General features: G+C 44.1%; 1 protein-coding gene across 2 annotated transcripts in view; it reads left to right on the top strand.

Moving 5' to 3' along the window:
- LOC121543412 (voltage-dependent calcium channel subunit alpha-2/delta-1) overlaps positions 1-22,658 on the top strand; it is a 194,254-nt gene that overhangs the window by 15,593 nt on the left and 156,003 nt on the right. For both annotated transcript variants that reach the window (XM_041853259.2, XM_041853257.2), the window contains exons 2-3: positions 10,304-10,385; positions 12,718-12,834. In XM_041853259.2, the coding sequence (XP_041709193.1) occupies positions 10,304-10,385; positions 12,718-12,834 (199 nt within the window). The remainder of the gene's footprint in view (positions 1-10,303; positions 10,386-12,717; positions 12,835-22,658) is intronic.

The following is a 22,658-nucleotide window of genomic DNA, read 5'->3' as shown; positions in this document are numbered from 1 at the left end:
ACTAATCCTCTCCTCATGACCCACCTGCGTCCTCATTAAGAGTGGAGCGGTGACCTCCCTGATTAGGCCTGACCCTAACGGGCGACTATCTAATGCATGCACAGGGAAGGGCACATCAACACGTACAGTGGGAATCCCTAAACTAAGTGAATACTGACGATCAATAAAATTCCCAGCTGCGCCTGAATCTACTAGCGCCTTATGCTGGGAATGATGAGAAAACTCTGGGAAAACAACCTCAATACACATGAGCTCTGGGTGAGTCGGGTGCTTTCTCACCTGAGACGGTCGACCAGTGCTCTGCCTACTGCCTCGACTCCCTGGGGACCCTCCCCAGCACCGACCAGCAGTGTGTCCTCTGCGGCCACAGTTGGTGCAGGGAACAGCCCCTCTCCTGGTCTCCCTAAGCGCAGCTCCTCCGAGCTCCATGGGGGTAGGGTCGGAGGTGCTGGGGGATGGAATGGACGGGCCCCGATCAGAACGTCCGCAGGTTTCCAACAGGTTATCCAGCCTGATGGACATATCCACCAGTTGGTCCAGGTTGAAGTTGGAATCCCTGCAGGCCAGTTCCCGACGAACGTCCTCCCTTAGGCTGCATCGATAGTGGTCGATCAGGGCCCTCTCATTCCATCCTGGGCTGGCTGCCAGAGTCCTGAACTCCAGCGCAAAATCCTGCGCACTCCTCCTCTCCTGTCTTAGGTGGAACAGACGTTCGCCTGCCGCTCTCCCCTCCGGTTGATGATCGAATACCGCCCGAAAGCGGTGGGTGAAATCCTCGTAGCGGACTGATGTAGCGTCTATACCTACCCACTCGGTGTTGGCCCACTCGAGCGCCTTCCCCGACAGACAGGAGATGAGGGCGGACACGCTCTCGTATCCCGAGGGCGCCGGGTGAATGGTTGCCAGGTAGAGCTCTACCTGGAGAAGAAAACCCTGACACCCGGCTGGTGTACCGTCGTATGCCCTCGGGAGCGAGAGCCGAATCCCACTGGAGCCAGATGGTGAAGGGGTGGACAGTGGTGTGGGAGGTTGAGTGGTTGGAGGAGGTGTAGGAAAGCAACCTCTCTCCCATCGTTCCATAGTGTTAACCACTCTCTCCACAGCGGTGCCGAGAGCCTGGATCATGCTCTCCTGTCGTTGGATGCGTTCCTCCATCGATCCGGACAGACTGGCTGTACCTGCTGACTCCATAGTGGTGCGTGTTTCTGTCACGAGTGTCAGTGTAATGCGGTGGATCGAAGTCAGGCGCAGGACACAGAACTCAATGAAAACTTACTTTACTAACAAGTAAAGAAACAAATACAAAATACCTCCACACAGGGAGGAGTAAACCCGCTCACCAAATGACACACGAAACGAAAATAAAAACACGCACAAAACACAATGGGAGCCACCGGGTTAAATAGGGAAGGAGTAATTGCCTGATGGGAAACAGGTGTGAGACAATCAGACAACAACAGGTAGAACATAGAAACATAGAACATAGATCATCAGCAGCTAGTACTCCGGTGACGACGAACGCCAAAGCCTGCCCGAGCAAGGAGGAGGGGCAGCCTCGGCAGAATCCGTGACAACTGTGCACTGGCGCCATTTGATCTGTTACAAAACACCAAAAAGTGTAATGATATTCGACGATTGTCATTGGGTCTACACTCTTGTAGCCTGAATTAATTGCTGTGTCTTGCTGACAAAAGGACGTTTTTTGTAGGAAGAAAAGTTGAGAGACCTGAAAAGGGGCTGAAAAATGGGTACTGTCCCGGGATGACAAGTGCAGCCACATGGGAATTTATTTTTTAAACCATGACACAGAGCTGGGGGTGTTTGTTTCAGTATGCTTTTATTTTGATATTTACCAATGTAGCATTACAAATTGCATTTTGAACATATACACTCTTAGAAAAAAGGCTTCTAAAAGGGTTCTTTGGCTGTCCGCATAGGAGAACCCTTTTTGGTTCCATGTAGAACCTTTTTTGGTTCCAGGTATAACCCTTTTGGGTTCCATGTAGAACCCTCTGTAGAAAGGGATCTACATGGAACCCAAAATAGTTATTCCTGAAACCAAAAAGGGTTATTCAAAGGCTTCTCCTATTGGGACAGCCGAAGAACCAGTAAAGGTTCTAGATAGCACCTTTTTTTCTAAGAGTGTAGGAGAATGGTTCAATTACCTTCTGGTGTGTATTCTAAATGCTTATCTGGATATTGGAACATAGCCATTGCTTCAGTTTTCAGCTACATAAAGCGGGCTGAAATAGCTGCATCATTTTGAAAAAGAAGCTGGGTGAAATTGAGAGGAGAGAACAGAAATGGCCTCAGTAGTCTAAAGTAACTCGAGGGCTAATCCAGCCAGCGGTCAGACAATGATGCTCTCACTCTGAGTCAGACAAGCTATTCTGGGCTCCCCACTCCTCTGTATCGGGCTCTGGGATTGGACGCTCCATTCTGTGTTGTGCGTGGTTATTGGCTAAACACGTTATTCTTGGGCACCTTATTCACCATGGCCCTTGAGCAAGGCACTTAACCCTAATTTGCTCCAGGGGCGCCGTACTACTATGGCTGACCCTGTAGAACAACACATTTCACTGCACCTATCCGGTGTATGTGACAATAATTACATATTTTTTTTATTATTGTTGGTTACTCAGTTTAGTGGTGTACTGTAACATATGGTGTTGTGTTTCCAAGTGAGTCTTTGAGATAGATGACCTGATTGGGGACAGCACTGTTAAATGGTGTTGTGTTTTCAAGTGAGTCTTTGAGATTGGTAAGCTTATTGGGGATAGTACTGTTAAATAATATATTTCTAGGGCACTTGGGTTCAGGTCCTACTCTACCATTCAGGGAACTCTCAGGGAACACTCAGGGAACACTCAGGGAACTCTCAGGGAACTCTCAGGGAACACTCAGGGAACTCTCAGGGAACACTCAGGGAACTCTCAGGGAACACTCAGGGAACACTCAGGGAACTCTCAGGGAACTCTCAGGGAACACTCAGGGAACTTTCAGGGAACTTTCAGGGAACTCTCAGGGAACACTCAGGGAACACTCAGGGAACTCTCAGGGAACACTCAGGGAACTCTCAGGGAACACTCAGGGAACTCTCAGGGAACTCTCAGGGAACACTCAGGGAACTTTCAGGGAACTCTCAGGGAACACTCAGGGAACTCTCAGGGAACTCTCAGGGAACACTCAGGGAACACTCAGGGAACACTCAGGGAACACTCAGGGAACACAGGGAACTCTCAGGGAACACTCAGGGAACACTCAGGGAACTCTCAGGGAACACTCAGGGAACACTCAGGGAACACTCAGGGAACTCTCAGGGAACTCTCAGGGAACACTCAGGGAACACTCAGGGAACACTCAGGGAACACTCAGGGAACACTCAGGGAACTCTCAGGGAACTCTCAGGGAACTCTCAGGGAACACTCAGGGAACTCTCAGGGAACACTCAGGGAACTCTCAGGGAACTCTCAGGGAACACTCAGTGAACTCTCAAGGAACACTCAGGGAACACTCAGGGAACTCTCAGGGAACTTTCAGGGAACTTTCAGGGAACACTCAGGGAACACTCAGGGAACACTCAGGGAACTCTCAGGGAACTCTCAGGGAACACTCAGGGAACTTTCAGGGAACACTCAGGGAACTCTCAGGGAACACTCAGGGAACACTCAGGGAACAGTTGTCCTATTATATGCTTCATCACACCCCGTGATATAGCACTTCAGTTGATGAGTTACATAATACAGACCCTTTCAACACCCCACCCACACCCCCCTACACACACACGCACACACACTGTACAGAGTCCCCGCCCATGTGATTAGGCTAAGAGGTCCTGTGAAAGAGCTGCACCTGTCCCCTTGACCTTTGAACCCCACTGACCTCATGTGACCCCCTTTTGTCCACTGAAGGCCCCTGTGCTCTGGTTTCAATGGTTTCCAACACACAGGTGACATCTGGTCTGGGGAGGCGTCTTCTGTTACAGAGAGAGAGAGAGAGGGAGAGCGAGAGAGAGAGAGGAATATCTTTGTCTAATCACCAGCTACTGTAGAAGGTTAATAGGTCATATACATAAGATGCTCATTCTGTAAGGTTAAGATACAATTGGAAGATTTAATCAAAAGATGACCCAAAATATCCTCATTCACAGTAGTGGGGAACACTCCAATTAATTCTCAGAACAATTGAAATATCTTTGTCTGATTGCCAGCTGCTGTACATGGTGGGGTGTATTTGGATGGCTTACTGATTTTATGAAAATGAATAAAAAGACTCAAGTTATCATATGTCAAAATAAATGAATGCCATATGTAACAGGACAATACGTTTTAACTTATTCAATAGTCATCACCTGTCCTGTCTGCATTAATTCCCGTTTAGTCATATGAAAATCACGACCTCTCCATCAGGAATTCACAGACACGCATTTAAATTGAAATTACTCGGTAAAAAACCTTGTGAGAGGTCCATGTCATTTCTTTAAAGTGAAGGCTCTCCCTCTGCATATCAGATGATATATTCATCCAAAATAAAACCAGTCCTTTCTCTCCTCCGGCTCACCTCCAGCAGTGTACCCACGTTGATCTGCGCTCTGCTCTCTCCACAGAGCAAAACAAACCCAAACGTTACATTGTGTAAGAGGAGGATGGCGAGAAGGAGAAAAAGAGAAAATGAAAAACTGCCGCCGTTGTCTAAATGCGCACAGTCTGTTGTGTAAGTGGGGGATGTTAAGAACACAAGCAGCGAGACAGCGAGATAAAAGGCTTTAGGGGGGGTTATGGGTCTCTCGCTTTACACTTGGCTGAGTTTCACAAGGCTCCACTCAGTCCCAGCCCCGGAGTGTGCAACTGGCTGTAATGCTCGGCTCTCTCTCTCTGGCTCACCAGACATTTTGGGTTTTCCCGCCTCAAAGCACCCTTCATTTCCTTTTCACTAGGGAGAGAGTCAGAGGGAGGGAGGGAGAGGGGGAAGGTGAGGGGGTAGGGGGATGTTATCTCATTTTTCCATGACCCGCTCCAAGTTTCCATCCTCTCAGAGGGCTCGGTTGAGCTCTTTAAGTGTTGAAACCTCTTTTCTTTTTTACATTACTTCATGGTTTGTCTTTGAGAGAAAAACATTGCTTTTCCTCCTTTGTGGTAATATTGCACTTTTTCCACTATGTGTTGAGGGAGAGCTTGTCTTTTTAAACAATACAAAATAAACATTACAAGAGCCCTCATTTGTTTAGAGACATAAATAATAATGCTTTTCTTGTCCTTGACTTTAGATAATGCTTTTTTCACGGTTGTTAGTTCACAGTGTACCAATAATAATGTGGTGTCATTTTTTTACCAACACTCTGACCTCTGGGTCCTCCATAGCTGCCGGAGGCAAGGGGACAGTTACATGATCTTTACCCAGAAACGGTGGCCCCTCCATGGGACGAGGTTTATTGTTGTTCCCCTCTCCTCATTACCGGCTGCCTCTCCTGTTTCAGACAAGTTATGGGGCTGAACTCACACACACAGAACAAATTGGCTATGGGCTGTACCATCTGTCTGTAGTTATTATACAGTATTGGATACTGTAAGAACTAATCATTGTTTAATCGCGAAGCAGAGTTGGCTTTTGGCCAGATTTACTAAGCTCTTCCACCTGTTATTGGTTACCTGAGGGAATACGGCATAAAAGCTAGAACATAAGGTCAGTATTCAGAGAAGGAATCAAAATGGTCGGCCCAAATGTTCAATGCTAGAGCCTCATCATAGAGAATATCAAGTCTATTCATTATTTTATAAATGCTGCGTTCTAAATGTGAGCTTTTTCACTCTGCATCTCCTGTCCAAATGCACACCTACTCTAAGTTCCCCTGTTGGGAGGAGGAACACATTTACATTTTAACAGAGGACCTCATTGCCAAGGGCACCTGTTGCATCTGCCTAGCCTGTTGGATAGGACCATGGGACACATTTCCAGGGCGCACCCTGTTGCACATAGCAGACAAAAGCTGACTCTACAGGCTAGGACCTTGCTGTGACCCCTAGCAGCTATTCCTGCTGTGAGCTAAGGGCTATGAGCAGAGGTGTGTGAGTAGGTGTGTCAGTGGTGCTGGCTCAGTGGTGCTGGCTCAGAGGTGCTGGCTCAGTGGTGCTGGCTCAGTGGTGCTGGGTCAGTGGTGCTGGCTCAGTGGTGCTGGCTCAGTGGTGCTAGGTCAGGGGTGCTGGCTCAGTTGTGCTGGCTCAGTGGTGCTGGCTCAGTGGTGCTAGGTCAGGGGTGCTGGCTCAGTGGTGCTGGGTCAGGGGTGCTGGGTCAGAGGTGCTGGGTCAGGGGTGCTGGCTCAGTAGTGCTGGGTCAGTGGTGCTGGCTCAGTTGTGCTGGCTCAGTGGTGTTGGCTCAGTGGTGCTGGCTCAGTGGTGTTGGCTCAGGGGTGCTGGCTCAGGGGTGCTGGCTCAGGGGTGCTGGGTCAGGGGTGCTGGCTCAGTGGTGCTGGCTCAGTGGTGCTGGCTCAGTAGTATGTCATGCACTGATATCTTCATGGAGGGGGTAGGTTGAAAGGTGTGTGTGTGTGAGCGTGAATGAGTGCGCAGCCGTGGGTGTGTGTGTGATCAGAAATGTGCTGACAGTACTCCAGCCATGCCTCCAAGCCCCCCAGGACAGCTGCTTCTCGGAGCTATAAATATGTTTTACAGCATGAGCCCCAGTCACATTACTGTGTGGGTTATTAGATATTATAAACTGGGTGGTTTGAGTCCTGAATTCTGATTGGCTGAAAGCCATGGAATATCAGACCGTATACCACGGGTATGACAAAACATTTCATTTATCTCTCTAATTATGTTGGTAACCACTTTAGAATAGCAATAAGGCTCCTCGGGTGTTTGTGATACAGTGCATTCGGAAAGTATTCAGACCCCTTGACTTTTTCCACATTTTTGTTACATTACAGCCTTATTCTAAAATTGACCATTTTTATTTTCCCTCATCAATCTACACACAATACTCCATAATGACAAAACAAAAACAGGTTTTAGACATTTTAGCAAATGTATATAAAAAAAAAACTGGAAATATGACATTTACATAAGTATTCAGACCCTTTACTCAGTACTTTGTTGAAGCACCTTTGGCAGCGATGACAGCCTCGAGTCTTCTTGGGTATGACGCTACAAGCTTGGCACACCTGTATTTGAGGAGTTTCTCCTATTCCTCACTGCAGATCCTCTCAAGCTCTGTCAGGTTGGATGAGGAGTGTTGCTGCACATCTATTTTCAGGTCTCTCCAGAAATGTTCGATCAGGTTCAAGTCCGGGCTGTAGCTGGGCCACTCAAGGACATTTAGAGACTTGTCCCGAAGCCACTCCTGTATTGTCTTGGCTGTGTGTTTAGGGTCGTTGTCCTGTGGAAGGTGAACCTTTGCCCCAGTCTAAGGACCTGAGCACTCTGGAGCAGGTTTTCATCAAGGATCTCTCTGTACTTTGCTCTGTTAATCTTTGCCTCGATCCTGACTAGTCTCCCAGGCCCTGCCGCTGAATAACATCCCCACAGCATGATGCTGCCACCACCATGCTTCACCGTAGGGATGGTGCCAGGTTTCCTCCAGACGTGACACTTGGTATTCAGGCCAAAGAGTTCAATCTTGGTTTCATCAGACCAGAGAATCTTGTTTCTCACGTTCTGAGAGTCTTTAGGTGCCTTTTGGCAAACTCCAAGCGGGCTGTCATGTGCCTTTTACTGAGGAGTGGCTTCCGTCTGGCCACTCTACCATAAATGCCTGATTGGTGGAGTGCTGCAGAGATGGTTGTCCTTCTGGAAGGTTCTCCCATCTCCACAGAGGAACTCTAGAGCTCTGTCAGAGTGACCATCAGGTTCTTGGTCACCTCCCACATCCCCAGATCTGTGCCTCCTGTCTCAGATCTCTACAGACAATTCCTTTGACCTCATGGCTTGGTTTTTGCTCTGACATGCACTTTCAATTTTGGGACCTTATATAGGCAGGTGTGTGCCTTTCCAAATCATGTCCAATCAATAAAATGTATCACAGGTGGACTCCAATCAAGTTGTAGAAACATCTTAAGGATGATAAATGGAAACAGGATGTACCTGAGTTCAATATCGTGTCTCATAGCAAAGGGTCTGAATACTTATGTAAATAAGCTATTTCTGTTTTTATTTGTAATACATTTTCAAAAAAATCTAAAAACTTGTTTTTGCTTTGTCATTATGGGGTATTGTGTGTAGATTGCTGAGATAAAAAAAAATATATATCAATTTTAGAATAAGGCTGTAACGTAACAAACTGTTGCGTTGTTCCTAAGAACAGCACTTAGTCGTGGTATATTGCCATATACCACACCTCCTCTGGCCTTATTGCTTAAAGATAACACGTATCCAAAGTCTAGGGCAAATGCAATTCTGTATAGAGGAAAGGGTTAAAAATTGTTCATTTCCCTTATGATTCCCAGTCATGCATTTTTAATGGTTGTTGACAAGGATTTGTAACACGTGTGTGTGTGTGTTGGGGGGGGGGGTAAGGTGCGTGCGCGTTATTATTCACATGCGTGTGTGTGGGTTTGTCTGTCTGTGTGCGGGTGTGTGTGTGTGTGTGTGTGTGTGTGTGGGGAGGTGTGTGCGGGTGTGTGTGTGTCTGTGTGTGGGTGTGGGTCTGTGTGTGTGTGTGTGTGTGTGTGTATGTGTGTCTGTGTGTGGGTGTGTGTGTGTGTATGTGTGTGTCTGTGTGCGGGTGTGGGTGTGTGTGTGTGTGTGTGTCTGTGTGCGTGTGCGGGTGTGTGTGTGTGCTGCCATGTGTTTCTCCCTAGAAGATGAGCCTGTATCATGTCTCACTTGTCAAATAATAAGATTCATCTAGGTGTTTGACACTTGATGGGTTTATGGATATGGATTCACACTTCCTCCCCTAACTATGTTGAGGGTTCATGTACGGCTACAGTGTCCTTGAATTCAGGTATGCCTCCCAAATGGCACCCTATTCCCTATATAGTGCACTACTTTTGACCAGGGCTCATAAGGATCTGGTCAAAAGTAGTGCACTAAATAGGGAATAGGGTGCCATTTTGGACACAGACATGTCTCCTCTAGGTCTGCATTTAGGTGTTTCAAGTAGATTTATCTTCAGTTTAGACACACTGCTACCCGCTGTTTGGAAATATGCACACTCAATCACTGTGTTTACCTATGCATGGACCATTCACCCACTTCTAGACTATTCCCTACTGCTAGTGTAATGAATGAACGAACCAATGCAGTCCACAATCCCCACGTCAACCAAGCGTAGATTGCCTCGCTATAGTACTGTATGTGAGCAGGGTTGTGTTCATAGGGCACGCTGTAGCAAAACGTTTTGCACAGAGGACAAATATGTGTTCAAAATGGCAGCTATGCTGGTTATTCAATGTGTATCAATCCATTTATTTATAACACATGTTGGTCTTATGGTTGCATATGGACCTTTTCTCTTCAGAACAATGAAGGAACCACCCACTCTCACTGTGAACGTGTACTTGATACACTTGCACTGCTTACTTAATCCATACTGTTGAGCCAATTAACTATTGTTCATTTTCTATATAGGGTACAGACAGTTAATTTGTATCTCATTAACAATTCAAATAAAGCATTATGATAGAATGGAGTCATTCTGTTACTAATTTCTCCCTCTCCTCTCCCTGCATAAATTACCCACTATCTCACCCCTACCCTTGTTACTCACCCACTGACAACCATTAATATATAATCTACTCTCTCTATATCTACTCTAATGCACAGTTAATGGGGAGTCAAATCACATATACTCAGGGTAAACATGACTATTTTATAGACTGCTGAATTTATTAGCCTATATGGCGAGGTATGTTTTGCATAACGTGATAGTCAGCAGTACTGTAACTGCTCTGTTGATGTGTCGTCATGTGGTATCTGCTTTCACGTGATTGGCCAATCGAAGTAAGTCAAGAGTATTTATGCAGTGAGGCGAAACGTTCACAGCGTTGCAGATAGAAATCTAACATAGAGCTAACTTGATTCCTTATTCTATTTGACAGACAATCATATCTGTTCTATGCAATGTATTTCTATCTGATCATTCTCCTTCAGGGTCTTATTTATTAGTGCACACTGTAGCCAAATGTTTTGCAACAGAAAAACAAAATGTTTTCTTACTGAACAGTCCCTCCCTGTTTCAGTCCATTGTCTTCTGTTTGGTGCCAAATTAATATGACCCTGATAACAGCAGTTCAGAGATATGGATATGATTGGATAAGTAAAATTCATTTTAATGATTTTGATTTGTGCTTGCATTGTTTCCTCAGGATAAAGGAATGGGTGGAGCAGATGCAGCAGGAGCTGGTCACACTGACGGACACAGCCAGCGGAGTGCAGAACCTCATACAGGTTGGACACATACACACACACACACACACACACACACACACACACAGTCTTGTATAGCTAACCTTGTGGGGACACACAATTCAGTCCATTTCAAAATCCTAATTTTCCCTAACCCTAAACCTTAAACCTAACCCGTACTCTTACCCTTACCCTAACCCTAACCTTAACCCTAACCCTAACCTTAACTCAAAAACCTAACCTTAACCCTAACCATAAACCTAACCCTAGCTCCTAAAATTAACCCTAGCTCCTAAAACTAACCCTGCTCCTAACCCTAACCGTTAACATAATTCTAACCCTAACACTAATTCTAACCTTAACCCTAAACCCCCTAGAAATAACATTTGACCATGTGGGGACTTCTGGTCCCCACAAGAATAGTTAAACACGTCCACACACACACACACACACACACACACCTTGTAAACATAGGCACACAGACGTGCACAACCTTGCACATACCACACTTCTACACTCCTCCCAAACGCACAGGATGCTTGCAACCCCATAGTCACACATCCACAACTCTGGATTTCCATTCCTCCATTCAACAATCAATACACACACAAGCACACACGCAAACAAACACGCGCACACACACACAGACACACACACAGACACACACATACACACACACACACTCCTGACCTCTCCTGTTTGATGTGTGTCATATCCAATACAATGATGGTTGTCTCAACACATCTGGATTTTACAAAGTGTCATCTCATTAGTGATGTGTGGGTATATTGCTTACAGTATTCTGCTAGCGGAATATCCACCCTCAAGGACTATCAGTGTCAACTCCAAACAGTACATCCCTATCCACTTTCCTAACAAGCTTACATGATCTGGACAGTTAGGAGGAGCTGGTACTTTGTCGGCATCCCAAATGGCACCCTATTTCCTATGTAGTTCCCTACTTTTGACCAGGGTGCTCTAGTCATAAGTAGTGCACTATATGGGGAATAGGGTGCCATTTGGGACATATCCCTTGTGTTGATTGATATAACCCTATGATACATTACTTCCTCTTGCCTAGCTAGGCCTGATATGGAGCCTCTGTAATTATTTAAAGTTTAAATGTCACGTGCACAAGTACAGTGAAATGCCTTTCTTGCAAACTCAAAGCCCAACAATGCAATAATCAATAACAATGTATTACTATAAAAGAAAGGAGAAAAAAGGAATAAGCATCACAGTAATTGTCAATGTACGTCAGATTCCTTTTGGATGAAATTTCACAGACACACACACATGCATGACGTCTCAGGGACAAAACACAGGCATGATTTCCCTTGAAACACACATGCATGATTTTCCTTGAGAAACACACAGTATTCTCAGGACAATACCCATAGCAGACACCATATCAGGGCTACCTCTTGCCCTGCTTATCAGGGCTGCCATCACAGACATTTAGAAAAGAAAACAGCAGATATCTTTACCATTTTGGTGTTATACCACGTTTTAAGCTAATTTCCTGTCGGGGGCATCATTTGATGCTAATGGAGTGAGGGAAAATAGCTAGACTATATGACCCAATCTGGACCCTATAGCCTATACATATATGGAGAGTGGTATAATATCAATGGTCAACTCTACCATTCCTTTGTCCTGTTGCAGTAGAATAAATGTCCTTCATTGAGGCCTCTGGCAGCATGGCTGCTTTGTTTACTGCACAGGGGAGGGTATTGTATTTGCTTGTAAGCAGAACAAGCATGTGGAGAATAACCATCAGTATCATTACTCATGGGCTAGCAGAAACACATAACACAGCCCCGCAGAGGTTAGCTAAGTAAACACACACACACACACACACACTTAGATACACACACACACACACACACACACACTACAGGCCTGTAGTTTTAATGTCGGACTAAGAAAGCCCCTCCGGCTGTTTGGCATTTCTGATTTTTTATTGTTTTATTCCTCTTGCTGAAACATCAATATTCAGTAAATGGTGTTTGCTGCTGCGCTCCAATGTTGCTTAATGTTGCTTGATTTACACTGCCATTGTCTACCGTGTCCATTGTCATCACACAGCGGTGACGTCATGAAAGGTCAGTTGAGATTGGCTGATGTATTGCAGAAATGTTTACTATGACCATGATGCGTAATCCTAAATCTGACACATTTACATACATTTGGATAATTGTGTGCATTGTCCCTGCAAATAAAGGTAATCAAGTACATTTGTGGTAAAATATAGTTTTGTGACTATCCTCATAGGTACAATTCTCAGATATCTCCCTCTCCTGATTGGTCCAGTGTCACCTTTGACCCATGTTTCTCTCTCCTGATTGCTCCACTGTCACCCTGATTGGTGCAGATCTTCCAGAGCCACAGGAAATACTTCAGTGTGGGGTCCAACGATGCCAGCCAGCTGGTGGCTACCGCAGCGGGTAACATCGAGAAGCTCCTGGCCAACCGTTCTCGTGCTCTCAAGGTGAGTACCAGTTCATATCAGTATACACACACACACACACACACACACACACACACACACACAACACACACACACACACACACACACACACACACACACACACACACACACACACACACACACACACACACACACACACACACACACACACACACACACACACATACACAGACAGACACATACAGATGCAGACAAAATCTCACACACACAAACACAGACCCCCCCACACACACACACACACACACACACATACATACATACAGACAAAGTCACACACGCACACACATACAGGCATACAGTACATGCATATGGAAGTTGTACACACACACACTCCTTAACACTCTAAGAAAGGAGGGTATGAAACTCATCTCCTGGAGGGCTGCAGTGTGTCTGCAGGTTTTTGTTTCTAACTTGCACTTGATTCATCACTTAATTTCACTAATCAGCTTCATTTCACAGATTGGCTAAATTGGTAACTGAGTACGTTCTGAGTATGTTTCAACTGGATTAAATGTGTGTGGAAATCCTTATAGCTCTGAGACTTCAATAGACCGTGTTAGAAAAGGCAAATTGACGATATCGGAAATTATGACCAAGAATATGAGCTATTTGTTGTTGAATTAGGTTAGTGATAGGGTTAGGGTGAAAGGGGTTAAAATACCATTTGTGGTTCAAAAATATTGTACTTCCATCTTTTCCTTTATGACCAGACAATGTCAGACTCAAAGTTTTCCTCCCTGTGTCCTAATGCCCTCTGTATAATTCCTATTCCGATCCAGAGAGCCTTCTGCTACCAGGTCCATCTCCAGATAAACCACCACCTGAGTAAAGTCAATTAAAGTCCCCAGGCATTGTGAGTCTGGATCAATCAAGATCGATCTGACTTTGGCCAGAATCCAATTAAGTCTGTGGGTTGCCGTGGTAGCGGGTGTTAATTACCCTGTCAGTCATCAGCTCCTTTGTTTTTCTTACATCACAATAATTGCAGTCAGGTTTTAACGAGATAGTTGTTTTCTTTTTTTCTCATTGTGATAAAAATACAATGCTGACACACACTATTAGACACACACAGACACAGCCACACACATACACACACTGCTGATAGATGAGGTAATGGGGTAGATAGATGGAGATAGATAGAGATGTAATGCAACATTTGTTCTGAGCTCTGATAAACACCATCACGGAGGGTGTTCAGGTCTGAATCTTTAACTCTTCACTGGACATATGGATTGAGGGAGGGAAGGAGAGAGGAGAAGGGGGAGAGAGATATGTGGAAGAAGAAGAGAGGAATGGAGAAAGAGAGAGATGGAGAGGGATGGAGGACGGGAGAGATGGTTGGAGAAAAGGAGAGGGGGATGGAGGGAGTGAAAGGGGGGGCGGATGAAGTATGGGCGTCTGGCTGAAGGTACTTTTAGAGGACATTTTTAATAAACACATGCAGTTTATTTTATTTATTTAACCTCTATTTAATCAGGCGAGTCAGTTAAGAACAAATTCTAATTTATAATGATGTTCCTGGCAAGTGGCGAGGGGCATGTGGGGCGATAAACAACAGGCACCGGAGTGTTAGCATGGAGGCTTAATGAGAAGACTGACCTGACTGTGGCCCTCTGGGTAATGAGGTGGAACTGAATCTGCTTATAGAGATCGATAGAAATATAGAGATATAGACCTGACTGTAAATAGAGATATAGACCTGACTGTAAATAGAGATATAGTCCTGACTGTAGATAGAGATATAGACCTGACTGTAAATAGAGATATAGACCTGACTGTAAATAGAGATATAGACCTGACTGTAAATAGAGATATAGACCTGACTGTAAATAGAGATATAGACCTGACTGTAGATAGATATATAGACCTGACTGTAAATATAGATATAGACCTGACTGTAAATAGATATATAGACCTGACTGTAAATAGAGATATAGACCTGACTGTAGATAGATATATAGACCTGACTGTAAATAGAGATATAGACCTGACTGTAGATAGATATATAGACCTGACTGTAGATAGATATATAGACCTGACTGTAGATAGATATATAGACCTGACTGTAAATAGAGATATAGACCTGACTGTAGATAGATATATAGACCTGACTGTAGATAGAGATATAGACCTGACTGTAAATAGAGATATAGACCTGACTGTAAATAGAGATATAGACCTGACTGTAAATAGAGATATAGACCTGACTGTAAATAGAGATATAGACCTGACTATAGATAGATATATAGACCTGACTGTAGATAGAGATATAGACCTGACTGTAGATAGATATATAGACCTGACTGTAGATAGATATATAGACCTGACTGTAAATAGAGATATAGACCTGACTGTAGATAGAGATATAGACCTGACTGTAGATAGATATATAGACCTGACTGTAAATAGAGATATAGACCTGACTGTAAATAGAGATATAGACCTAACTGTAAATAGAGATATAGACCTGACTGTAGATAGATATATAGACCTGACTGTAGATAGATATATAGACCTGACTGTAGATAGAGATATAGACCTGACTGTAGATAGATATATAGACCTGACTGTAGATAGATATATAGACCTGACTGTAAATAGAGATATAGACCTGACTGTAGATAGATATATAGACCTGACTGTAGATAGATATATAGACCTGACTGTAGATAGATATATAGACCTGACTGTAGATAGATATATAGACCTGACTGTAGATAGAGATATAGACCTGACTGTAGATAGATATATAGACCTGACTGTAGATAGATATATAGACCTGACTGTAGATAGATATATAGACCTGACTGTAGATAGATATATAGACCTGACTGTAGATAGAGATATAGACCTGACTGTAGATAGATATATAGACCTGACTGTAGATAGATATATAGACCTGACTGTAGATAGAGATATAGACCTGACTGTAGATAGATATATAGACCTGACTGTAGATAGATATATAGACCTGACTGTAGATAGATATATAGACCTGACTGTAGATAGATATATACACTGTAGACTTGACAGTAGTTAGACTACATTAAGGGGGATTTAGGACGCCTGGTCCACAGTGTGAGCTGACCGTGAGAGAAAGAGAGGGCGTTGAGCGTGTGTGATAATGACTCACAGGAAGAGAGGGATGACGAGTGTGTGTGTGTGTGTGTGTGTGTGTGTGTGTGCACGTGTCTGTATCCATCTGTGAGTGTGTTCCTGTGTGTGTGTGCCATGACCACACAGTAGTGTTCCAGACCATTATATCATCCATTAGGCCGCTTAGTGAGACAACAACACAGGCTCCTATTACACTATTCAACCAGGACCACTCTCTTCTCACAACACCAGGCCCTATGAGGACCCATTCAACAGCTCTCTCACTCTCGCTCTCGTTCTCTCCAGCTCTCTCTCTCTCTCTCTCTCTCTCTCTCTCTCTCTCTCTCTCTCTCTCTCTCTCTCTCTCTCTCTCCCTCTCTCTCTCTCTTCTAATTTCTCTCACTCTCTCTCTCTCTCTCCTAATTTCTCTCTCTCTCTCTCTCTCTCTTCTAGTTTCTCTCTCTCTCTCTCTCAATTCAATTTCAATTTAAGGGCTTTATTGGCATGGGAAACATATGTTAACATTGCCAAAGCAAGTGAAGTAGATAGTAAACAAAAGTTAAATAAACAATAAAATGTAACAATAAACATTACACTCAGAAGTTCCAAAAGAAGAAAGACATTTCAAATGTCATATTATGTCTATATACAGTGTTGTAACAATGTGCAAATATTGCTGCTGTGATGGCACACTGTGGTATTTCACCCAGTAGATAAGGGAGTTTATCAAAATTGGGTTTGTTTTCGAATTATTTGTGGATCTGTGTAATCTGAGGGAAATATGTGTCTCTAATAAGGTCATACATTTGGCAGGAGGTTAGGAAGTGCAGCTCAGTTTCCACCTCATTTTGTGGGCAGTGTGCATATAGCCTGTCTTCTCTTGAGAGCCAGGTCTGCCTACGGCGGCCTTTCTCAATAGCAAGGCAATGCTCACTGAGTCTGTACATAGTCAAAGCTTTCCTTAAGTTTGGGTCAGTCACAGTGGTCAGGTATTCTGCCACTGTGTACTCTCTGTTTAGGGCCAAATAGCATTCTAGTTTGCTCAGTTTTTGGTGTTTGTCCCATTTTGTGAATTCTTGGTTGGTGAGTGGACCCCAGACCTCACAACCATAAAGGGCAATAGGTTATATAACTGATTCAATATTTTTAGCCAGATCCTAATTGGTATGTCGAATTTTATGTTCCGTTTGATTGCATAGAAGGCCTTGCTTTGTCTCTCAGATTGTTCACAGCTTTGTGGAAGTTACCTGTGGCGCTGATGTTTAGGCCGAGGTATGTATAGTTTTTTGTGTCCTCTAGTGTCTAGATGGAATTTGTATTTGTGGTCCTGGCAACTGGACCTTTTTTGGAACACCATTATTTTTTCTTACTGAGATTTACTGTCAGGGCCCAGGTCTGACAGAATCTGTGCAGAAGATCTAGGTGCTGCTGTAGGCCCTCCTTGGTTGGTGACAGAAGCACCAGATCATCAGCAAACAGTAGACATTTGACTTCAGATTCTAGTAGGGTGAGGCCGGGTGATGCAGACTGTTCTAGTGCCCTCGCCAATTCGTTGACATATATGTTGAAGAGGGTGGTGCTTAAACTGCATCCCTGTCTCACCCCACGGCCCTGTGGAAAGAAATGTGTGTGTTTCTTGCCAATTTTTACCGCACACTTGTTGTTTGTGTACATGGATTTTATAATGTCTTATATTTTTCCCCCAACCCCACTTTCCATCAATTTGTATAGCAGACCCTCATGCCAAATTGAGTCAAAAGCTTTTTTGAAATCAACAAAGCATGAGAAGACTTTGCTTTTGTTTTGGTTTGTTTGTTTGTCAATGATGTGCAGGGTGAATAAGTGGTCTGTTGTACGGTCATTTGTTAAAATACAATTTGACATTTGCTCAGTACATTGTTTTCACTGAGGAAATGAAATAGTCTGCTGTTAATGATAATGCAGAGGATTTTCCCAAGGTTGCTGTTGATGCATATCCCACGGTAGTTATTGGGGTCAAATTTGTCTCCACTTTTGTGGATTGGGGTGATCAGTCCTTGGTTCCAAATATTGGGGAAGATGCCAGAGCTAAGGATAATGTTAAAGAGTTTAAGTATAGCCAATTGGAATTTGTGGTCTTTATATTTTATCATTTCATTGAGGATACCATCAACACTACAGGCCTTTTTGGGTTGGAGGGTTTGTATTTTGTCCTGTAGTTCATTCAATGTAATTGGAGAATCCAGTGGGTTCTGGTAGTCTTTAATAGTTGATTCTAAGATTTGCATTTGATCATGTATATATATTTTTTTGCTGTTTGTTCATTGTTTTAGGGCCAAAAAGATTGGAGAAATGGTTTACCCATACATCTCCGTTTTGGATAGATAGCTGTTCGTCTTGTTGTTTGTTTAGTGTTTTCCAATATTCCCAGAAGTGGTTAGAGTCTATGGATGCCAGGTAGACCTTTGGTTTTGAGGCACAGTCATGGGAAATACTTGCGTTTACCTGCTGTATGGTAGCAGGGTGGACGTATTTTCGTGGTAGCAGGGTTGAGATAACCACTTGTGCGTTGGGGAAAGTAGAATACACTTTTTCTATCACTCCCTTGAGTGCTGTGGTCACCCTTTCTTGCTGTGTTCTCAGGTCGTTTGTGCCTGTGTGTATTATTATGTGGCTGGGTGATCCTAGTTGGTCCTCAGACAGAAGGTCTAGTTTCTTTCTCTCTGTCTCTGTCTCTGTCTCTGTCTCTGTCTCTCTCTCTCTCTCTCTCTCTCTCTCTCTCTCTCTCTCTCTCTCTCTCTCTCTCTCTCTCTCTCTCTCTCTCTCTCTCTCTCTCTCTCTCTCTCTCCTAGTTTCTCTCTGTCTTTCTAGTTTCACTCTCTCTCTCACTCTCACACACCTCTCGCTCTCCCCCTCGCTCTTTCTCTAGCTCTCTCTCTCTAGCTCTCTCTCGTTCTCTCTCTCTCTCTAGCTCTATCTAGTTCTCTCACTATAACTCTCTCTCTCCCTTCTCTACCTTCAAACACTCCTATATGAACACACTAGCTCTCTCAAGCTTCAACACAAGAGCAGAGAGACTAGTAACAGACTTGTAGCAACACAATGGCCTGCTACACACTGTACCACAGAACATAGGACAGAATAGACAATGTCCGTGTTACTCGTCAAGAGGAAATGGAAAGTGAATGCATTTCAGCTGTTATTCTGTATCATCTAATACATTTAGGTTTGTTTCTTTTGAGAGGGCATGTTGCCATGGCAACATGGCTAGCTAGTCATATTAGATGTAATATTGTGCAATGAGGCAAGGAGCAACTGATTTAATTTAAAACAATGTCCTCTGATATCAGATAACCGAATTTCAGGAAACATTTAGATTCTATTCTTATCACTTAACTTATTCAGAAAGGTGCAACTTTTGAGTGTTCAGCTAGAAATGCATCATGTAGACCTTGTACTCTGCCATGTAGAATCAGAAATCTTGTCATCTCTACTCATTACATTTCTATCGACAACTTTCTCAAAGGAAGACCCAGCTGAATTATCCCCTTAGTCCAATATGCACAGTAGCACATTTCTTCTCTGTCACACTAGGTGGCAGGTAGCCTAACGGTTAGAGCGTTAGGAAAGTAACCCCCGAGCCGGCAAGGTGGAAAGATCTGTTGCCTCTGCAACAACTGATCCCGAGGCGCTGATGAAGTAGATGTCGATTACGGCAGCCCCCGCACCTGATTCAGAGGGGTTGGGTTAAATGTGGAAGACACATTTCAGTTGAATGCATTCAGTTGTGCAACTGACTATGTATCCCCTTTCCCACTAGCCCTATAGATCCACCTGTTCTGTACATCTTTGCACCCCTGATATATTCTGTTCCTTTCCCAGGGGTCTGAGAAACTGATAGAGCCTTATAGAGGCTACAGGTATTTCCCTTTTGTTACTATGGTAGCCGTCTCTAGTGGCTAGGCGCGAATGTGATTGTCGAGCAGGCACAATTCAATTAAAATGTTGGCTGTTGTCATTAACTTAATAAGCAGCCATCTTGGGTTGGGAGCGGGCTGATGCGATGCCTGTCTGTTCTTTCAGTCTGATTCAGAGACAACTCTTGATGCTCATGCTCTGTTGTGGTGTCATAGAGAGGATGGTGGAGATTTAGAAAGGATGGTGGAGGTAGAGAGGAGGGTGGAGGTAGAGAGGAGGGTGGAAGTAGAGAGGAGGGTGGAGATGACAGCATCTGTTGTGATGCGATACAGAGGATGGTGAAGATGGAAAGGTTGGCAATAGACAGGGTTTCCTTCCCTGCAGTAAGGGGGAAGTGAAGATGGAGCAACTGTTTTAGACAAACACATACACACGCATACCCAAATGCACACACATACGCATACACACTCACACTTTTAGAAACACATACTATGACACTTTTAGACGCTTAAGACACCTTTAGATGCACATACACATGAACACACACACACACCCTGCTCCCCCTGCTCTCACTCAGGGAGACTGAGATGAGATCACTGATGCATAATGAGGAGGACAGGGTGTGGTGGAGAGAGGCTGGATATTCTCACTTCCTTTCTTTCTGCCTCTCCTCCTCTGCTGTCTCCTCTCCCTTATTCAGATTCTACCTCTCTCTTTCCTTTTTCACTCTCCCCCCTACCCTCTCTCTCTCTTTCTGGCCTGCTTGTTGGGCAGACATTGGCAGGGTATCTGATGGTGTGCCAGATGCCACTGTGCAGGCACCCTGAGGGCATGGGCACCAGCTCTCTCTCTCTCTCTCTCTCTCTCTCTCTCTCTCTCTCTCTCTCTCTCTCTCTCTCTCTCTCTCTCTCTCTCTCTCTCTCTCTCTCTCTCTCTCTCTCTCTCTCTCTCTCTCAGGTCGTGTCTACACTTGACCCTTACATGCGACTTCTGCTATCAGAATTCGAAGATCACATTGAAAAGACGGGTCTAGACGCACAAAAGTCGCTTTGTGGTCTGATTGTGTTCAGGAGGTGGTCATGGATGCATTGTATGCGGATTTCTCCTCAGTCTAGACGCAATCAGGCTATCGAAAGCGCATACAGTGGGTGACGTCATCAGCACTCTTCCCCCTAGTCTCCAGAAAACCTGTGTTTTGGGACCAAGAGGCACCTTTTAATTATAACGTTGGAGGAAATACGTTCCTACCGTATGAGGAATGAGCTAATATAACAAAATATAAAATAATAATTGTTTGGCTAGAGTTATGCTAACCCGTTTGCAATCCTTTTAGCGTTGCTTGCTAGCTTGCTGGCTAGCTACAGACATTAGCTGGCTAGTTAGCTACAGTTAGTTAGCTACTGCCATCAGTTGTTGTTGTGTTATTATCATATTTTGCCCATCCAACGTTTATAGAATGCATACTGGCATTTTAATATAGTGCGGGAAAAGGGATTCCGGACACTGTGGACACATTTAAATGTAGGTGTAGATGCATCCGGAATTCCATGATCAGAACTATGATCAGAATACTAAAGCTGCATGAACTGTCAAGTCTTCTCTCCCCCTTTCTCTCTTTCTTCTTGTCTCATCTCTTTCTGCCTTGACCTTGCAGTGCATCCAAACTTACATGCAAATGTGCAGTGTCAAGCCACTGATCCCTTAACTTAGCTCTTAGCTCTTAACTTATTACATTTACATTTTAGTCATTTAGCAGAGCATTTAGCATTTAGCTCTTATCCAGAGCGACTTACAGTTAGTGAGTGCATACATTATTTTTTATTTTTTCATACTGGCCCCCCGTGGGAATCGAACGCACAACCCTGGCGTTGCAAACGCCATGCTCTATCAACTGAGCTACATCACTTATCTCTTAAACCCAATGACTTCTGTATCAGCTTACATTCCTAGACTGTCCCTCATAGTTAGAACTATATCTGGCTATGCCCTCATCTAAAGTCCAAGTGCCCAAAGAGTCTTGTCATTGACCAAAAGAACATTGTAATAATGTTACAAGAATGTTTCCTGGACATTATTCAAGTCTAATGTAATGACATAAATCAGTCTGTCATCAAAGCAGTAAAACGTTCTCCTAAATCAATCTTCAACAAATCCTAAACTAAACCTAAAGCCTAAACTGACTTAGTTTGTTTTCATCTCTCTGTGATTCATCCAGACGTTCTTTGTTATGTCAGTCAGTCAGCCATGGTTCTTTTATTTTAATTTTATTTTTTATTACCACCTTTACTCCCCAATTTAGTCATATCCAATTGGTAGTTACAGTCTTGTCCAATCGCTGCAACTCCCGTACGGACTCGGGAGAGGCGAAGGTCGAGAGCCATGCGTCCTCCGAAACACAACCCCGCCAAGCCGCACTGCTTCTTGACACAATGCACGCTTAACCCGGAAGCCAGCCACGCCAATGTGTCGGAGCCACGCCAATGTGTGCCATGTTTCTTAGTGTCATTAGATTTGTGGTTCTGTAAGCAGCTCTCCCAAATGGAAGATGTAGGCACACACATATACACAAGCACACTCTTATTCTAACCTCCTGTTTCTACTCTGATCTTTCTTTCCCTCGATCCTTCCCCCTCTTCTCAATTTCTGTTCTCTCTTGTTCTCCAACTTCCCCTCTCTCTAATACTTCTATTTTCCCCCTGTCAGTTCTTTTCACATGCTGACTAGACCGGGCACGCACGTGCGTCTGCGTTTTTGACCATCCACACCAGACGCGATCAGGACGCGCAGGTTGAAATATCAAAACGAACTCTGAACCACATATATTAATTTGG

This window comes from Coregonus clupeaformis, chromosome 28 (genome assembly GCF_020615455.1).
Source record: "Coregonus clupeaformis isolate EN_2021a chromosome 28, ASM2061545v1, whole genome shotgun sequence".
Classification (NCBI taxonomy): domain Eukaryota; kingdom Metazoa; phylum Chordata; class Actinopteri; order Salmoniformes; family Salmonidae; genus Coregonus; species Coregonus clupeaformis.
The sequence above is the reverse complement of the archived record's forward strand: the minus strand, read 5'-3'. Positions and strand labels throughout refer to the sequence as shown.